Source organism: Leucoraja erinacea, chromosome 26 (assembly GCF_028641065.1).
Source record: "Leucoraja erinacea ecotype New England chromosome 26, Leri_hhj_1, whole genome shotgun sequence".
NCBI lineage: Eukaryota > Metazoa > Chordata > Chondrichthyes > Rajiformes > Rajidae > Leucoraja > Leucoraja erinaceus.
Window position 1 is genome coordinate 32,923,268 of NC_073402.1, and position 16,156 is coordinate 32,939,423.

Genomic DNA, 16,156 nt, shown 5'->3' on the forward strand with positions numbered 1-16,156 from the left:
TTTCTGTTACGGATTTCAAGCAGTTAAGTCAAAGATTAGATGGGAAGTCGTGGAAAAAAGGCTGACACTGACAAAGTTCTGGATTTCACAGCCTGATAGGGCGATTGAGGTAGAAATTTATAAAAAGCCTGGAATCTGTACTATGTTTAATGCCTATTAAAGGCCTCTTGCTGGAAGGTGGAATTAAGAGATAATCTATTTTTCAGAGACAACAGGCCACAAGCACTCCTGTGTCTTAAACTATTCATCATTATCTTGAGGCAAAGATTAATGAACCAGAACCAAAAGTCTGAATATCACCATTACAAGTGGGTAACATAAAATAATTAAAGATGGACTATCTGTAAAAGCAGTCCGCCAGGACCCATCTGATCAACCGGTTGCTAAACACTTTCAATCTCCTTTCCATTCCCACATTAACCTTACTGTTCTTGGTCTCCTCCATTGTCAGAGGGAGGCTAAACACAAATTGGAGGAACAGCATCTCATATTTGGCTTGGGCAGCTTACAGGCCAGTGGCATTGATTTCTCTAACATCAAGTAACCCCAGCACTCCCTCTCTCTCCACCACCCAAGTCGCACCAGCTTCTGGTTTTCATCTAATAAACAGCTTAAAATGGCCAGTTTCCTTTCTCATCGTTGCTTTTTTTGCAAATCTTTAATTCATTATTCATATATCGCTCATCATCGTCTATATCTCCTTTCCCTTTCCCCCGACTAGTCTGAAGGGTCTCGACCCAAAAAGTCACCCATTCCTTCTCTCCCGAGATGCTGCCTGTCCCGCTGAGTTACTCCAGCTTTATGTGTCTATCTTTGGTCTAAACCAGCATCTGCAGTTCCTTCAAATATAGTAAATATGAAACCAGTGAAATTTAAAATTCAGTTTACAACTCCTTTCTGCAAAGCAAACCTGCTGCCCTTATCTGGTCTGGCTTATGTGTAATTCCAGACCAAAACAGCATAAATAACTGAACTAGCCAAGCAAGCCACTACAATGTGCAAAACCACAATGACAACATACCCAACACAACGGATGGCTACAATTGTCATAAGAAAATTATCACTCGCAACAATGCTGTTAGATGTCATCATGGGCTTACTGAAGAACGAGTCCTGAACAATGCCATGTACTTTTCAACACCACTGTCGTAAATAATCACATTTGATTGCTTCATTTACATCTTGCCACCCAAATAAGGTGAGAAATGGAGACGTGAATAATTTCAAAATTTGCAACTCATCAGATAATGAATCCATATATGGATGCTTATCTCCAAATTTAATAATCTCAATGTCGATCAAGGAAGCAAAAGAAAAGGAACTTCCATTCCCGGCTCTCAGACACAGACTTGACTGTTTACACAATACAATACAATCAGTTTTATTCAATCAGAAATCAAATGGAATAGACAAGCAAAGATTAAGCTGCACCCGACATTTGTCCTAATTTGAGGAAGGACATCCTTGTGATTGAAGCAGTACAGCGTAGGTTCACGAGATTGATCCCTGGGATGGCGGGACTGCCATATGAGGAAAGATTGAAAAGACTAGGCTAGTATTCACTGGAGTTTAGAAGGATGAGGGGGGGATCTTATAGAAACATATAAAATTATAAAAGGACTGGACAAGCTAGATGCAGGAAAAATGTTCCCAATGTTGGGTGTCCAGAACCAGGGTCCACAGTCTTAGAATAAAGGGGAGGTCATTTAAGACTGAGGTGAGAAAAAACTTTTTCACCCAGAGAGTTGTGAATTTATGGAATTCCCTGCCACAGAGGGCAGTGGAGGCCAAGTCACCGGTTGGATTTAAGAGAGTTAGATAGAGCTCTAGGGGCTAGTGGAGTCAAGGGATATGGGGAGAAGGCAGGCACGGGTTATTGATAGGGGATGATCAGCCATGATCACAATGAATGGCGGTGATGGCTCGAAGGGCCGAATGGCCTCCTCCTGCACCTATTTTCTATTGTTTCTATGACATAAATATTTATACGGTTATACAGCACAGAAACAGACCCTTTCGTCCATGCCAATCAAGATGCTTAAGCTCACCCCCTTTACCTGTGTCTGGTCCATAACCCGCTAAAGCTTTCTTATACATGAACCTGTCCAAGTGTTTTTAAAAATTGTAATTGCCATCAGTACCACTCCCAGCTGACTACCAGTAAGCATCAAAGCAAGAAAAAACACAACTATATTATCTTGCAGCTTTCTTCGCAAAGCATCCTGACTTGTATATAACATTATAGATTGATTTGCAAAATAAAACAAGCTATGTGCAAGTCAAGATCCTAAAGTTATACATTCAATTTCCTTTTGGTATTTAAGAAAACTTGTGAATCATTATCCTCAAGTACAACGAGTCTTGAAGTGTTGGTTATAGAAACATAGAAATTAGGTGCAGGAGTAGGCCATTCGGCCCTTCGAGCCTGCACCGCCATTCAATATGATCATGGCTGATCATCCAACTCAGTATCCCGTACCTGCCTTCTCTCCATACCCCCCCCGATCCCCTTAGCCACAAGGGCCACATCTAACTCCCTCTTAAATATAGCCAATTAACTGGCCTCAACTACCCTCTGTGGCAGAGAGTTCCAGAGATTCACCACTGTGTAAAAAAAGTTCTTCTCATCTCGGTTTTAAAGGATTTCCCCCTTATCCTTAAGCTGTGATCCCTTGTCCTGGACTTCCCTAACACCGGGAACAATCTTCCTGCATCTAGCCTGTCCAACCCCTTAAGAATTTTGTAAGTTTCTATAAGATCCCCTCTCAATCTTCTAAATTCTAGAGAGTATAAACCAAGTCTATCCAGTCTTTCTTCATAAGACAGTCCTGACATCCCAGGAATCAGTCTGGTGAACCGTCTCTGCACTCCCTCTATGGCAATAATGTCCTTCCTCAGATTTGGAGACCAAAACTGTACGCAATACTCCAGGTGTGGTCTCACCAAGACCCTGTACAACTGCAGTAGAACCTCCCTGCTCCTATACTCAAATCCTTTTGCAATGAAAGCTAACATACCATTCGCTTTCTTTACTGCCTGCTGCACCTGCATGCCTACCTTCAATGACTGGTGTACCATGACACCCAGGTCTCGCTGCATCTCCCCCTTTCCCAATCGGCCACCATTTAGATAATAGTCTGCTTTCCCGTTTTTGCCACCAAAATGGATAACCTCACATTTATCCACATTATACTGCATCTGCCAAACATTTGCCCACTCACCCAGCCTATCCAAGTCACCTTGCAGTCTCCCAGCATCCTCCTCACAGCTAACACTGCCCCCCAGCTTAGTGTCATCCGCAAACCTGGAAATATTGCCATCAATTCCCTCATCCAGATCATTAATATATATTGTAAATAGCTGGGGTCCCAGTACTGAGCCTTGGGGTACCCCACTAGTCACTGCCTGCCATTGTGAAAAGGACCCGTTTACTCCTACTCTTTGCTTCCTGTTTGCCAGCCAGTTCTCTATCCACATCAATACTGAACCCCCAATGCCTTGTGCTTTAAGTTTGTATACTAATCTCTTATGTGGGACCTTGTCGAACGCCTTGTGGAAGTCCAGATACACCACATCCACTGGTTCTCCCCTATCCACGCTACTAGTTACATCCTCGAAAAATTCTATAAGATTCGTCAGACATGATTTACCTTTCGTAAATCCATGCTGACTTTGTCCAATGATTTCACCACTTTCCAAATGTGCTGCTATCCCATCTTTAATAACTGACTCTAGCAGTTTCCCCACTACCGATGTTAGACTAACTGGTCTGTAATTCCCCATTTTCTCTCTCCCTCCCTTCTTTAAAAAGTGGGGTTACGTTTGCTACCCGCCAATCTTCAGGAACTACTCCAGAATCTAAAGAGTTTTGAAAGATTATTACTAATGCATCGACTATTTCTGGAGCTACTTCCTTAAGTACTCTGGGATGCAGCCTATCTGGCCCTGGGGATTTATCGGCCTTTAATCCATTCAATTTACCCAACACCACTTCCCGGCTAACCTGGATTTCACTCAATTCCTCCAACTCCTTTGACCCGCGGTCCCCTGCTATTTCCGGCAAATTATTTATGTCTTCCTTAGTGAAGACGGAACCAAAGTAGTTATTCAATTGGTCCGCCATATCCTTGTTCCCCATGATCAACTCACCTGTTTCTGACTGCAAGGGACCAACATTTGTTTTAACTAATCTCTTTCTTTTCACATATCTATAAAAACTTTTGCAGTCAGTTTTTATGAAACACTATACACAAAGCATTTGATACTGCATTACTTACTTTTATAAACCAAACGGGCACAAATGCTATATAATAAGCACTGAGCATTGCATTAACCAGAACCTCCTTCATGCGCCAGTTGAAGTCCATTTTCAGGTGTTCCACTTCATTTCTTATCAAGTCTGGAGACAAGCAGCATGCATGTGTTGGCATAGAATTTAGGCTGTGCAGCTGGTTTGTATGATTTTTTAAGGTTTCCTTCAAAACTGTTAAATAATCTTTACTTCTTTCAACTGCTGTTATTGTTTCATTGGGGCCTATGTTAGCCACAGATGAGAGATTAGACTTTTTTGCATTGTATTTCAAACGGAAGAAAGGGATGTACATTCCAAACCTGCAAAGACAATAAATAAAGAGCAACTATGATAATTCATTACGAAGACGGGTCCGAAGAAGGGTGTCGACACGAAACGTCACCCATTCCTTCTCTCCAGAGATGCTGTCTGTCCCGCTGAATTACTCCAGCATTTTGTCCATGTATCATTATTCATTGCTGCATTTCTTACTGACAAATATGCATTCTTTTTTAATGAGTCAGAAGATCACTCAGCACTTCTTCAGGATAAGAAAAAGGTAAGAGAAACCCCGTCAGGAAAGGTCAGAGGATTTGAGTTGGGAGAACACGAAGGGAAAGGGGAAATTCTACTGCATCTCTGTAAATAAAGAGGAGGAGTTCTATATTTTAGAAAGCTTGATAGTGAATAATCTCCCAGGGCCTGAAGAAATTGATCACAGGCTGTGACCATCGGAAAGTGAAGAGTTTGCTTTAGCTCTAGCTAAGATTTTTAAATCTTTGCTGACCACAAATGTACCAGACAACAGGAAGACGAGAAATGTCATCTGTCTTTTCAAGAGGGCAGGAGTGAAAAGCCTGGCAGTGACAGACCTACCAATCCCATTTTTCAGTATTTGGATCAGTCGACTGTGCTTTGGTGACTGGATACTTATATATTGCAGGAAATCTCCACGGAGGCAGTGTTTTCCATTCCATAAGAACCTCTGGGTGAAAACAATTCATCAGATTACTTCTAAACTACTATCCCTCACCTTCAACATATTCTTTGGCTTTTATACACCTCTGCTATGGGGAAAGAAAATGTCTTATTTTTTACACCTTTGTCAGATTCTTTATCAGACACTCTGGTCCATGGAAAACAAGCCCAGCTCATCCATCCCTGGCAACACCCTGGTGAAATTTCTCTGCATCATCCCCAGTGCAATCACATTCTTCCTGTAGTGTGGCAGTATTCTTTCTGTGGCCCAATCCATATTTTATAATGTTGGACTATAGCCTCCATTGTGCCCTGTATATCTTGTGCACCATGTTAAATATCTTACTCACCTGTTCTGCCACCTTGTGCATCAAGGATCCTCTGGTTTCTGGTCCTCAATATTCCCTCGAGAATTACCATTCATTATCTATTCCAAAGCCAAATTAGCTCTTCCCAATGTGAATAATATCACTCATGAGAATTAAATTCCATCTTACCACTATCATCATAGTCAGTGAAATATGGAATGAAACAGTCCCCACCAACCATCATTCACACTAATGTTTAAGAAGGAACTGCAGATGCTGGAAAATCGAAGGTGGACAAAAATGCTGGAGAAACTCAGCGGGTGAAGCAGCATCTATGGAGCGAAGGAAATAGGCAATGTTTCGGGCCGAAACACTTCTACAGACTGACGGATTTTGGCCCAAAACGTTGTCTATTTCCTTCGCTCCATAGATGCTGCCTCACCCGCTGAGTTTCTCCAGCATTTTTTTCTATCCTCATTCACACTAATCTTATTTTATTCAACTGACATTTGAGATTGGCTTGGGTGGGGCATCTTAGTCGGCATGGATGAGTTGAACCAGACATTGTGGGAAGCTGGGGAGGAAATTGAGGAGGCCCTTGCAGCAATATTTGCATCATCTTTAGCCACAGGTGAAGCCCCTTAAGCCGAATGTAATGCTATTAAAGAAAGCCAGCAAGGACAAAACAGGGAGCTACAGACATCGGCCTTGACATCAGAGTGGATTCTTAGGGTCGGAATTTCCCAACATTTGGATAGGAACGGACAGATTAGAAATAGTCAGTATGGCGTTGTGCATGGGAAATAGTGTCCACAAATCTGATAGGTATATTTTAAGAGGTCACCAAGATGACTGATAAAGGCAGGGCAGTGGATGTTATCTATGTGGACATGAGCAAGTCCTTTGACAATGTCCCAGATGGCAGGCTAGTCTGGAACAATAAGAGCTCATGGAATCTTAGGTAAGCTAGCCAATTGGATCAAAACTGGCTTGGAGGAAGGATTCAAAGGAGAGCTGTGGAGGGTTGTTTCTCTGATTGGAGGCTTGTGACCAGTGGAATGTCACTGGGGTCAGTGCCAGATCCATTGCAGTTTGTTACCTACATTAATGAATTGGATGATAATAATAGTTAAAATTGTTAATAAATTTGCAGATTAAACCAAAAATGGTGGTATGCCTAGTTTGGGACATCAAACCAGTATTGAATGTAGAATTTGAGATGTAGAAACAGGGAAAATAGGTCCAGAAGTAGGCAATTCGGCCCCTCAGCCAGCACAATCCAAAATCAGTACCCCGTTCCTGCCTTTTCCCCATATCCCTCGATTCCATTAGGCCCAGAGCTAAATCTAACTCTCCCTTGAAAACATCCAGTGAATTGGCCTCCACTGCCTCTGTACACAGATTCACAACTCTCTGGAAATAAAAGTTTTGGCACCCCACTAGTCACAGCCTGCCGTTCCAAAAAGGACCCATTAATTCCCTGTGATGTTATGTTAGTTATACGTAGAAAGGATGCCACTAAATTGGAAAGGGTACAGGGAAGATTCTCATGGGTATGGCCCAGAATCGAAGGACTAAGCCATAGGGAGAGGTTGATTAGTTTGGACTTAATTCCTTGGAATACCAGAGGCTCTTATAGAGATGCATAAAAACATGAGGTTAACCAATAGAATTAATGAAGAATTTTTTTCCCCAAGGTAGGGGAATCAAGAACTTTTGAGTTTTAAGATGGGAGAGGAAAGGTTTAATGGGAAGCTGAGGGACAACTTTAATGCATAGTGGTGGGTATATTTGAACACACACATGGATAGGAATGGTTTACAGTGATATGGGTCAAATGTGTGTAAATTAGACGCACTTCGCTGGCACAGACAAGTATGGTCAAAGGATCTATTTCCATGGCATATGGCATTATGACATGGGCAAAAACAAATACTGGAAGAATTCATTTCTCTCCACAGATGCTGCCCGATTCCGAGTTTCTCCACCAGTTTGTATTTGTCTCAGGATTGCAGCATCTGCAGTCTCTAGCGTCTCCTTTGGAACATCTGGGATTTGGAATACATTCTCACGTGGACTGGTCAGTCAGAATTAAATCATCCAAGCGAATAGGGCGCTAAAATGTAATGCGAGAGGCACGGGGTATGGAGGGGATCCGAGGGAGGATTTTCCCCCACACAGAATGGTCATAATCTGGGGTGCATTGACTGAGGAGGTGGGTGACACAGAGACTCGCACAATATTTAAAGGGATCGAGACATACCATTGATTCACAAAGGTAGAGAAGGCTATGGTCCTAATGTGGGCAAAATGGATGAGTAGAAAAGGGTCCAATGGTTAGAATGGACATGGTGGGCCAAAGTCCTGTTTCTAGTTTAATTTATTGTTACGTACCGAGGTACAGTATAAAGCTTTTTGTTGCGTGTTAAACAGTCAGCGGATAGATTATACGTGATTACAATCAAGCCGTCGAGTGTAGATACACAACAAAGGAAATAACACTGGTGCAAGATAAAGTCCAGTAAAGTCCGATTAAAGATAGTCCCAGGTTCCATTGAGGTTGATAGTAGCTCAGTAGTGCTCTCTAGTTGTTGAACATCTCCAGGTTTGCAGATAACACAAAGCTGGGCGGCAGTGTGAACTGTGAAGAGGATGCTATGAGGCTGTAGGGTGACTTGGATTTTGGATGATCAGCCATAATCATATAGAATGGCGGTGCTGGCTTGAAGAGACGATTGGCCTACTCTTGCACCTATTTTCTATGTTTCTATGAAAGGATGGTCCAGTTGCCTGATAACAGCTGGGAAGAAACTTCCCTGAATCTAGATGGTACGACCATTCACCCTTCTGTACCTCTCGCCCGACGGGAGAGGGGAAAAGAGAGAGTGATCTGGGAGAGACGCAAAGATTCACTTTAGCGTTGAGAGGCTGTGATGAGTAGGGTGACATAGGGATCCGTGCTGAGACTCCAGTGTTCATAAAATATCTCAATGATTTGGATGAGGAGACAAAAGTAATATATCCAGGATGGGTCTGAAGAAGGGTCTCGACCTGAAACGTTGCCCATTTCCTGCGCTCCATAGATGCTGCCTCACCCGCTGAGTTTCTCCAGCATTTTTGTCTACCTTCTAATATATCTAGGACTAGTGATGATAGTCAACTGGGTAGTAGCATGACTGAAGGCGAATTAGCAGGGATACAGAATTGCAAAGGTCCAGGATGTGATCAAAGCTATTATTATCTCATGGATTGGTAGCAACACAGAATATCAAATAGTATCAGAGTTATGCTGCACAGAAGCAAGCCCTTCGACTGAACTCATCCATGCCTACAAAGATGTCTAGCTCAGCTAGTCTCGTTGCCTACATTTAGCCCATATCACTCTAAACCTTCCTTATCCATGCACCTTTTCTATCCACGTCTAAATTTATTTTAAACATCGTAATTAACATTTGAACCATTCCAAATATTTGATGGGCTGCACTAAAATAAGCCTACTAAAAAAAATCTATTAAAAATTGAAGAATCAAAATTAGGAAGCAAATTAAGAATTCAAAACCTTTTCAACGTCAGCAATTACTGTAAACCCTTGTTATAATGGACCATGGGAGAGGGGGGAGATGGTGTCCGTTATCGTCCATTGATTGTCTGTATAACAGAGTGATTGCCACTTCACAAATGCACCAGCAACACCAAATGTTTGACATAGCAGATCGGAACTATTTAACACATCAGTAAAGGGTGAACCATGGTATGGTAGAGCTGCATCATTCATATATCCTTGCACTAAAGTTTTCAAGACAAAAGATAACATTCCATAAGTCTTTCTGATTTATTTTGTTCCTGTTCAAGCCATTTTAATGATGGGCCTCACTCAAAATGAATCTTGGAACAAACTATTTTTCTTAACGAAACACAAAGTGCTCGAGGGACTCAGTGGGTCCCGCAGCATCTGTGGAGATAACTGACAGACAACATTTTGGGTCTGAAGAAGGGCCCTGACCGGAAACTTTGTCTATCCATTCCCTCCCTAGATGCTGCCTGACCCAAGTTCCTCAAGCACTTGGTGTTTTGCTCAAGATTGCAGCATCTGCAGTTTCTTTTGTCTCTATTCTTCTCAACCCCCGTTTTAGATATTCAATTCCAAAAATCAAATTTCTAGTTACCTCATTTTCCTTGTCCCACTAAATTGTTTTTAACCAAGAACATCTTCAAGCATAATAATTGCTCTTTGAATTCCCATTTAAATGTTCGATTATACTAAATAAAGTCATTTTTCATAAACAATTGAAAGTCTTTGGAAGTTGGCAACTTACGGATAACAAAGGAACAATAAATTCAAAAAAGAATATGTTCGAAAGAGGTAAATGAGTGATCGGCAAAGGCTCCATCCTGTTCCAGTCAAAACAGCGAATCGAGTGGTTACAAAAATAACTGACTGGGGTACTGATATTTTACCTCCATGAGAGGCCTGAAAAATAAAAAGATAAAAGAAGATGCTTGGAAGCAATACAAAATTCAGGAGTAACACATTGAAAACTGGTTCGATATAAAATTGCTATTTTTGGTTCTTCTTCATTGACGTAAAACGCTACCAATCTTAATCTGCATTTCTATTTTTAGATTATCTCAGTTTTACATCTTCAGGTAATTGAAGATTCTAGTTTAGAATAGATTATTCTAAATACAGAGTTAGTGATATTTACAAGAAACAAGCCTTATTTGATTAGGCAGATCTAAACAAACTTCCTTTGAATTTGAATTATTGAATCATATTGCTTGACCTTGGTAATTCAAAGAAAGGTGACGGTATGCAAGGTGGTCATTCTTGGTGAATGGCTGCTAGCCAGCAGCCGTCCGTTTTAAATTCGTTTTTAAAAAAAAGTTTTTAGTGAGTCCTGTTTTTTGTTTGTAGGGGATATAGTCTTTTTAATGTGGGGGGTAGGTGTAACTTTATTTCTAGGTCCCTACCTGGTCGGTGTGGCAGCCTTTTCTCCGGACTGCCCGTCGACCCGCCCTCGTGGCCTCCCAGCGGGCTTGGAGCACCATTTCCTGGCGGGGACCGCCCAGAACCTCGGCCTCAGTGGCGGCACAGCGCTGGAGCGGAGCAGGCGATGCCTTGCCTGGGTCGCCGCGCTGGACCGCTGATAGCAACATCTCCGGGCTGCGGGTCTGCGGAGAGGCGGCGTGCAGGAGAGGCGGCGCCGACTTTTTCATCGGGAGCCTGGGAGCTCCAAACCGGCGCGGCCATGTCGGCTTCGGCAGCCGCGGGCTCCAACCAGGAAGCGGCCGTTCCGGGTGGCCCAGCCTCCAAAAGGACTCTCCCGACGCAAGACCACCCGGTGAGAACGGCCAGGGACATCGGGCCTCCGTAGAGGCACTTGCGGTGGCCTCAATAGGCCTGACTTTGGGGTGAACATGGGGTGGGGACTGGACATTGTGCCTTCCCCCACAGTGGTATCCACTGTGGGGGGATGATTTTTTTTGTCCAATTGTAATCCTGTAAGTCTGTGTCCAAGATGGCTGCCGTGAAGAGAGAGTGGACGCTGGCGCGCTTTGTCTGCCGCTGCTCTCTCTTCACACTGTGTTTTTGATTTTCTGTTTTTGGATTGAATACTGTTTTTAATTTGTGTTTCTGTGATGTCTTTATTACTTATTTTATTCCGATTATATGTTTGTATTCCGATTACTATGTAAGGTGTCCTTGAGATGTCTGAAAGGCGCCCATTAAATAAAATTTATTATTATTATTATTTATTCAAATCGCTTGCTATGTCGCTCTTCAAGGGAGATGCTAAATGCATTTCGTTGTCTCTGTACTGTACACTGACAATGACAATTGAATCTGAATCTGAATCTGAATTATTCAGTCAATTAAGTCAATACTGCCTCTATGTAAGTGGAATCCAGCGAGTTCTCCTGCCAATTCCCATGTCACAACAAATGCTTTCCGATCAACTACTCATTCTTCAACCTTTTCAATGCTACAATGGAATCTGCCTACATCATTACCCCTAAAATGCATTTCAAACATCAATCGATTGGTACCAACGACATTGGTATCAACAGAAAATACAGTCCTGCAAAGTTTGATATGTTTGTTAAATAGTAAAACATAGGACATAAGGTCATGTGATAGGAGCAAAATTAGGCCTTTTGGCCCATCAAGTCTACTCTGCCATTAATCATGGTCGGTCTATTTCTCCCTCTTAACTCCATTCTCCTGCCTTCTCCCCATAACCCCCGACACCTATACTAATCAAGAATCTATCTATCAATTGACCTGGCTTTCACACCCTTCTGTGGCAAAGAATCCCAAAGATTCACCACACACTGACTAAAGAATTTCCTCTTCATCTCCTTCCTTATTGAAACTTACAAAATTCTTAAGGGGTTGGACAGGCTAGACGCAGGAAGATTGTTCCCGATGTTGGGGAAGTCCAGAACAAGAGGTCACAGTTTAAGGATAAGGGGGAATCTTTTAGGACCGAGATGAGGAAAACATTTTTCACACAGAGTGGTGAATCTCTGGAATTCTCTGCCACAGAAGTTAGTTGAGGCCAGTTCATTGGCTATATTTAAGAGGGAGTTAGATGTGGCCCTTGTGGCTAAAGGGATCAGGGGGTATGGAGAGAAGGCAGGTACAGGATACCGAGTTGGATGATCAGCCATGATCTTATTGAATGGCGGTGCAGGCTCGAAGGGCCGAATGGCCTACTCCTGCACCTATTTTCTACGTTTCTAAAGGAACGTCCTTTAATTCTGAGGCTATGACCTTTGATCCTAGACAATCCCACTAGTGGAAGCAACCTCTCCACATCTTTCACTAATCAGCAAGTTTCAACGAGGATCCCCTCATCCTTCTAAACACCAGCGAGTACAGGCCCAGTGCCTGCAAACGCTCATCATATGTTAAGCCAATAATTCCTGGGATCATTCTTGTAAACCTCTCCAGAGACAGCACATCGTTCCTCAGATATGTGGCCCTAAATTGCTGACAATACTCCCAATGCAGACTGACCAGCACCTTATAGAGCCTCAGTATTACACACCTGTTTTTGTATTCTAGTTCTCTTGAAATAAATGCTAGCATTGAGTTTGCTTTCCTAACTACCGATTCGACTGGCAAATTAACTTTTTGGGATTCATGCATCTGCACTCCCAGTCCCTTTGCACCTCCAATTTCTGGATTCTCTCCCCGTTTAGAAAATAGTCCACACCTTTATTCCTACTACCAAAATGCACGACTCCACAGTTTGCTACACTGTATTCCATCTGCCACTTCTCTGCCCACTCTCCCAACATTCAATTTGTAATTTCAGGATCTTGGCATGCTGGCCTTCATCAGTCAAGGAATTGGTAATAGAAGTTGGGACATTAAGTTACAGTTGTGCAAAAAGTCAGTGAGGCTTCACTTGGAGTACTATGTTCACTTGTTGTCCCCACTATGGGAAGATGCCATTAAGCTAGAAAAAGTTCAGAGAAGAGTTACGAGGATGGTGTCAGAACTCTGAGCTCTCAGTAGATATTGGGCAGCCTAGGACTTTATAGGGACATTTTGGTCAGCATGAATGAGTTGAACCAGACACTGTTGCTTCTAATCTTTGACATTTCGCCCCCAGGAAAAAGGTTCTCACTGTCTACCCAATCTATGCCTCTCATAATTTCATACACTTCAATCAGGCCTCCCCTCCATCTCTGATGTTTCTCACAAAATAAACCAAGACTGTTGGACCTCTCTTGATTGCTAATACCCTCTAATGCAACAACATTCAAGTAAACATCTTCTGCACCCTTTCTAAAGCATACATATCCTTTCTGCCAAGGGGCAATCAGACTTGCACGATACTTCAATTGAGGCCAAACCAAAGTTGAAACATGACTTTGACTTAAATTCAATGCCTCGACAGATGAAGACAAGCATACCACACACCTTCATTATCACGCAACTTGTGTTGTCACTTTCAGGAAGCAAATGACCTGGACCAAGATCCCTTTTTACATCAAAGCTGCCCTGCCATTAACTGCGTACCTTCCCCTTACATTTGACATCGCTAAGTGCAACACCTCGCGCTTGTTGGGGTTTATCATAGATATGCAGGGAATGGAAGAATACGGATCATGTACAGGCAGATGAGATTTGAACCACTTATGAGATTAGTACATCTTTGCATTATGATAAACAAACATTGTGAGATGAAGGGGCTGTTCTTGTGCTGTACTTTTAGAGTTAGAGTGATACAGTGCGGAAACAGGCCCTTCGGCCCAACTTGCCCACACCAACCAACTATGTCCGAGCTACACTAGTCCCACCTGCCTCCATAGCCCTCCAAACCTGTCCTATCCATGTACTTGTCCAACTGTTTCTTAAACGATGGGATATTCCCAGCCTCAACTACCCCCTCTGGCAGCTTTTCCAATATACCCACCATCCTTTGTGTGAAAAAGTTACCCCTCAGATTCCTATTAAATCTTTTCCTCTTCACCTTGAAAGGTTCTCTGGTTCTCAATTCCCCAGGCGTTTAGGCTGGGTCTCTATTCCTTGGAGTGCTGGAGGATGTGGGGTGATCTTATGGAGTGTACAAAATCATGAGCGGATTAGATCAGGTAGTTGCACACTCTTGCCTGGGGAATAGCTCTCCCTATAGCTCACACCCTCTGGTCCTTGCAACATCCTCGTAAATCTTTTCTGAATCTTTTCAAGCTTGACAATATCTTTCCTATAACATGGTGCACAGAACTGAGCACAAAATTCTAAATACGGTCTCAACAACGTCTTGTACAACTGCAACATGACATCCCAACTTCTATACTCAATACTCTGACTGATGAAAACCAATGTGCCAAAAGCCTTTTTGACCACCTTATCTACCTGCGACTCGACCTTGAAGAAACTATGCACCCGTTCTCCTAGATCCCTCTGCTCTACGGCACTCCCCAGAGGCCTACAATTTACTGTGTATGTCCTGCCCTTGTTAGATGTCCAAAAATGCAACACCTCACACTTCTCTATAAAATTCCATCAGCCATTCCTCCGCCCACCTGGCCAATCGATCCAGATCCTGCTGCAATCTTTCGCAACCATCTTAATTATTTGCAAAACAACTTCTGATTTAATCTTCCTAAACTTTGTACATGCTTCAATTTTCTTTATAAAATTGGAACTCCTCTCTTCATCCAAGGTTCCTTTCCCTTGCATCCTTATCCCTTCTCCTTAATGGAACATGCTCATCCTGAACTTTGATCAACTAGTCTTTCAATGACTCCTGCATCTGATGTGGCTTACCCATAACAGCTGTTTCCACATTAACTTTCCCAAACTCTTGCCTAATAATGTTGTAATCTGCCTTGTACCAATTTAGTGCCTTTCTCCAAGGTCCAGAATGATCCTTATTCATAACTATCTTAAAACCAACAGAGGTGTGATCACTGCTGCCCCACTAAAATACCAGCTATCTGGCCAGGCTTGTTTCCCCAATACAAAGTCCTGTACAGTCCCTCCTCTCACTGGACTATCAAGATACCATTTCAAGAAACATTCGACAAGTTTCAAACAACCCCTGATGCTTTCTCTAATCCTGAAGTAGCTGCTCCCACTGCATTTGCCTAATCCATTCTAATGATATTGAGGGGGAAAAAATTGCTTCATCCCCAATTCAAAAACGTAATTTCTGGACTATTTCTTTCCATTTCCATAACTACCTTGATATTTAACAGTGAAGGTCCATCCCCCACATTGATTAATAATGAAATGGGCCCTCCTCTCTCATTCACCCAAAACTTCAACACCTCAAAATGTTCTGCAATATCATCATCTACATCCCTGATATATCTAATTACAACTTCCTTCTCTTTAGTAAATACACAAGCAAACTGCACATTTAAGACGACTAACACGCCCCTTTGGCCCTCAAGGGTTCCTATTCTTCCCATGGTTACCTCTTATCCTTAAGATATTGGGGAAAAAAATGCTTTGGGTTTTCTCTAATCCTGTCTATCAGTAAAATTTAGTGCCCTATTTACCATTAGAATTCTTAAAGTATTTCCCTATCTCCTTAGTCACCTCACTTCTCTACATCTGCCATACACTTTCTTTATCGATTCTATATCCAAGCTTCGATCTCCAGTGACATTTACTTCCTTGGACTCGCTGATGTTACCGTTCTCCATCTGGGGATCAAGTTGGCTTCGGACTACTACTATTACATTTTGGAATGATTCCTATTAATTTGATGTAGAAAAACCAGCAAGATGTTCCCGATTTACTTTTGCCACACCCCGTCTTGTGATGTTGAAAGGGGCTTTCCCCTTATTTTCTTGCCATTATCACCAAAATGTTCACCCACTGACATTTCAACCACCTGCCAGCTAGATTTCTAATACTGCCCCTTGATTAAAAACTGCATGCTACTTACCTCTTTCACAACGGCAATAATAAAACGACGCGCCAATACAATAGTAATGAGGATTAATAAATTGTGATCAATCAGATGGAAGTTCTATAATGGAAAAGAAACAGTTCAGCCAAGGCTAATATTCTGGAACAACGATTTGTTAATTCAGATCATGAAACAACCTG

At 42.4% G+C, this 16,156-nt stretch overlaps 1 protein-coding gene across 3 annotated transcripts in view; it reads right to left on the reverse strand.

The window, feature by feature from the left end:
• The window catches only part of tmem39b (transmembrane protein 39B), a 39,494-nt gene that overhangs the window by 12,143 nt on the left and 11,195 nt on the right, over positions 1-16,156 (reverse strand). For all 3 annotated transcript variants that reach the window (XM_055656689.1, XM_055656691.1, XM_055656692.1), the window contains exons 4-6: positions 15,993-16,076; positions 9,894-10,048; positions 4,278-4,611 (exon numbers count right to left, since the gene is read on the reverse strand). In XM_055656689.1, coding sequence (XP_055512664.1) covers positions 4,278-4,611; positions 9,894-10,048; positions 15,993-16,076 — 573 coding nt within the window. The remainder of the gene's footprint in view (positions 1-4,277; positions 4,612-9,893; positions 10,049-15,992; positions 16,077-16,156) is intronic.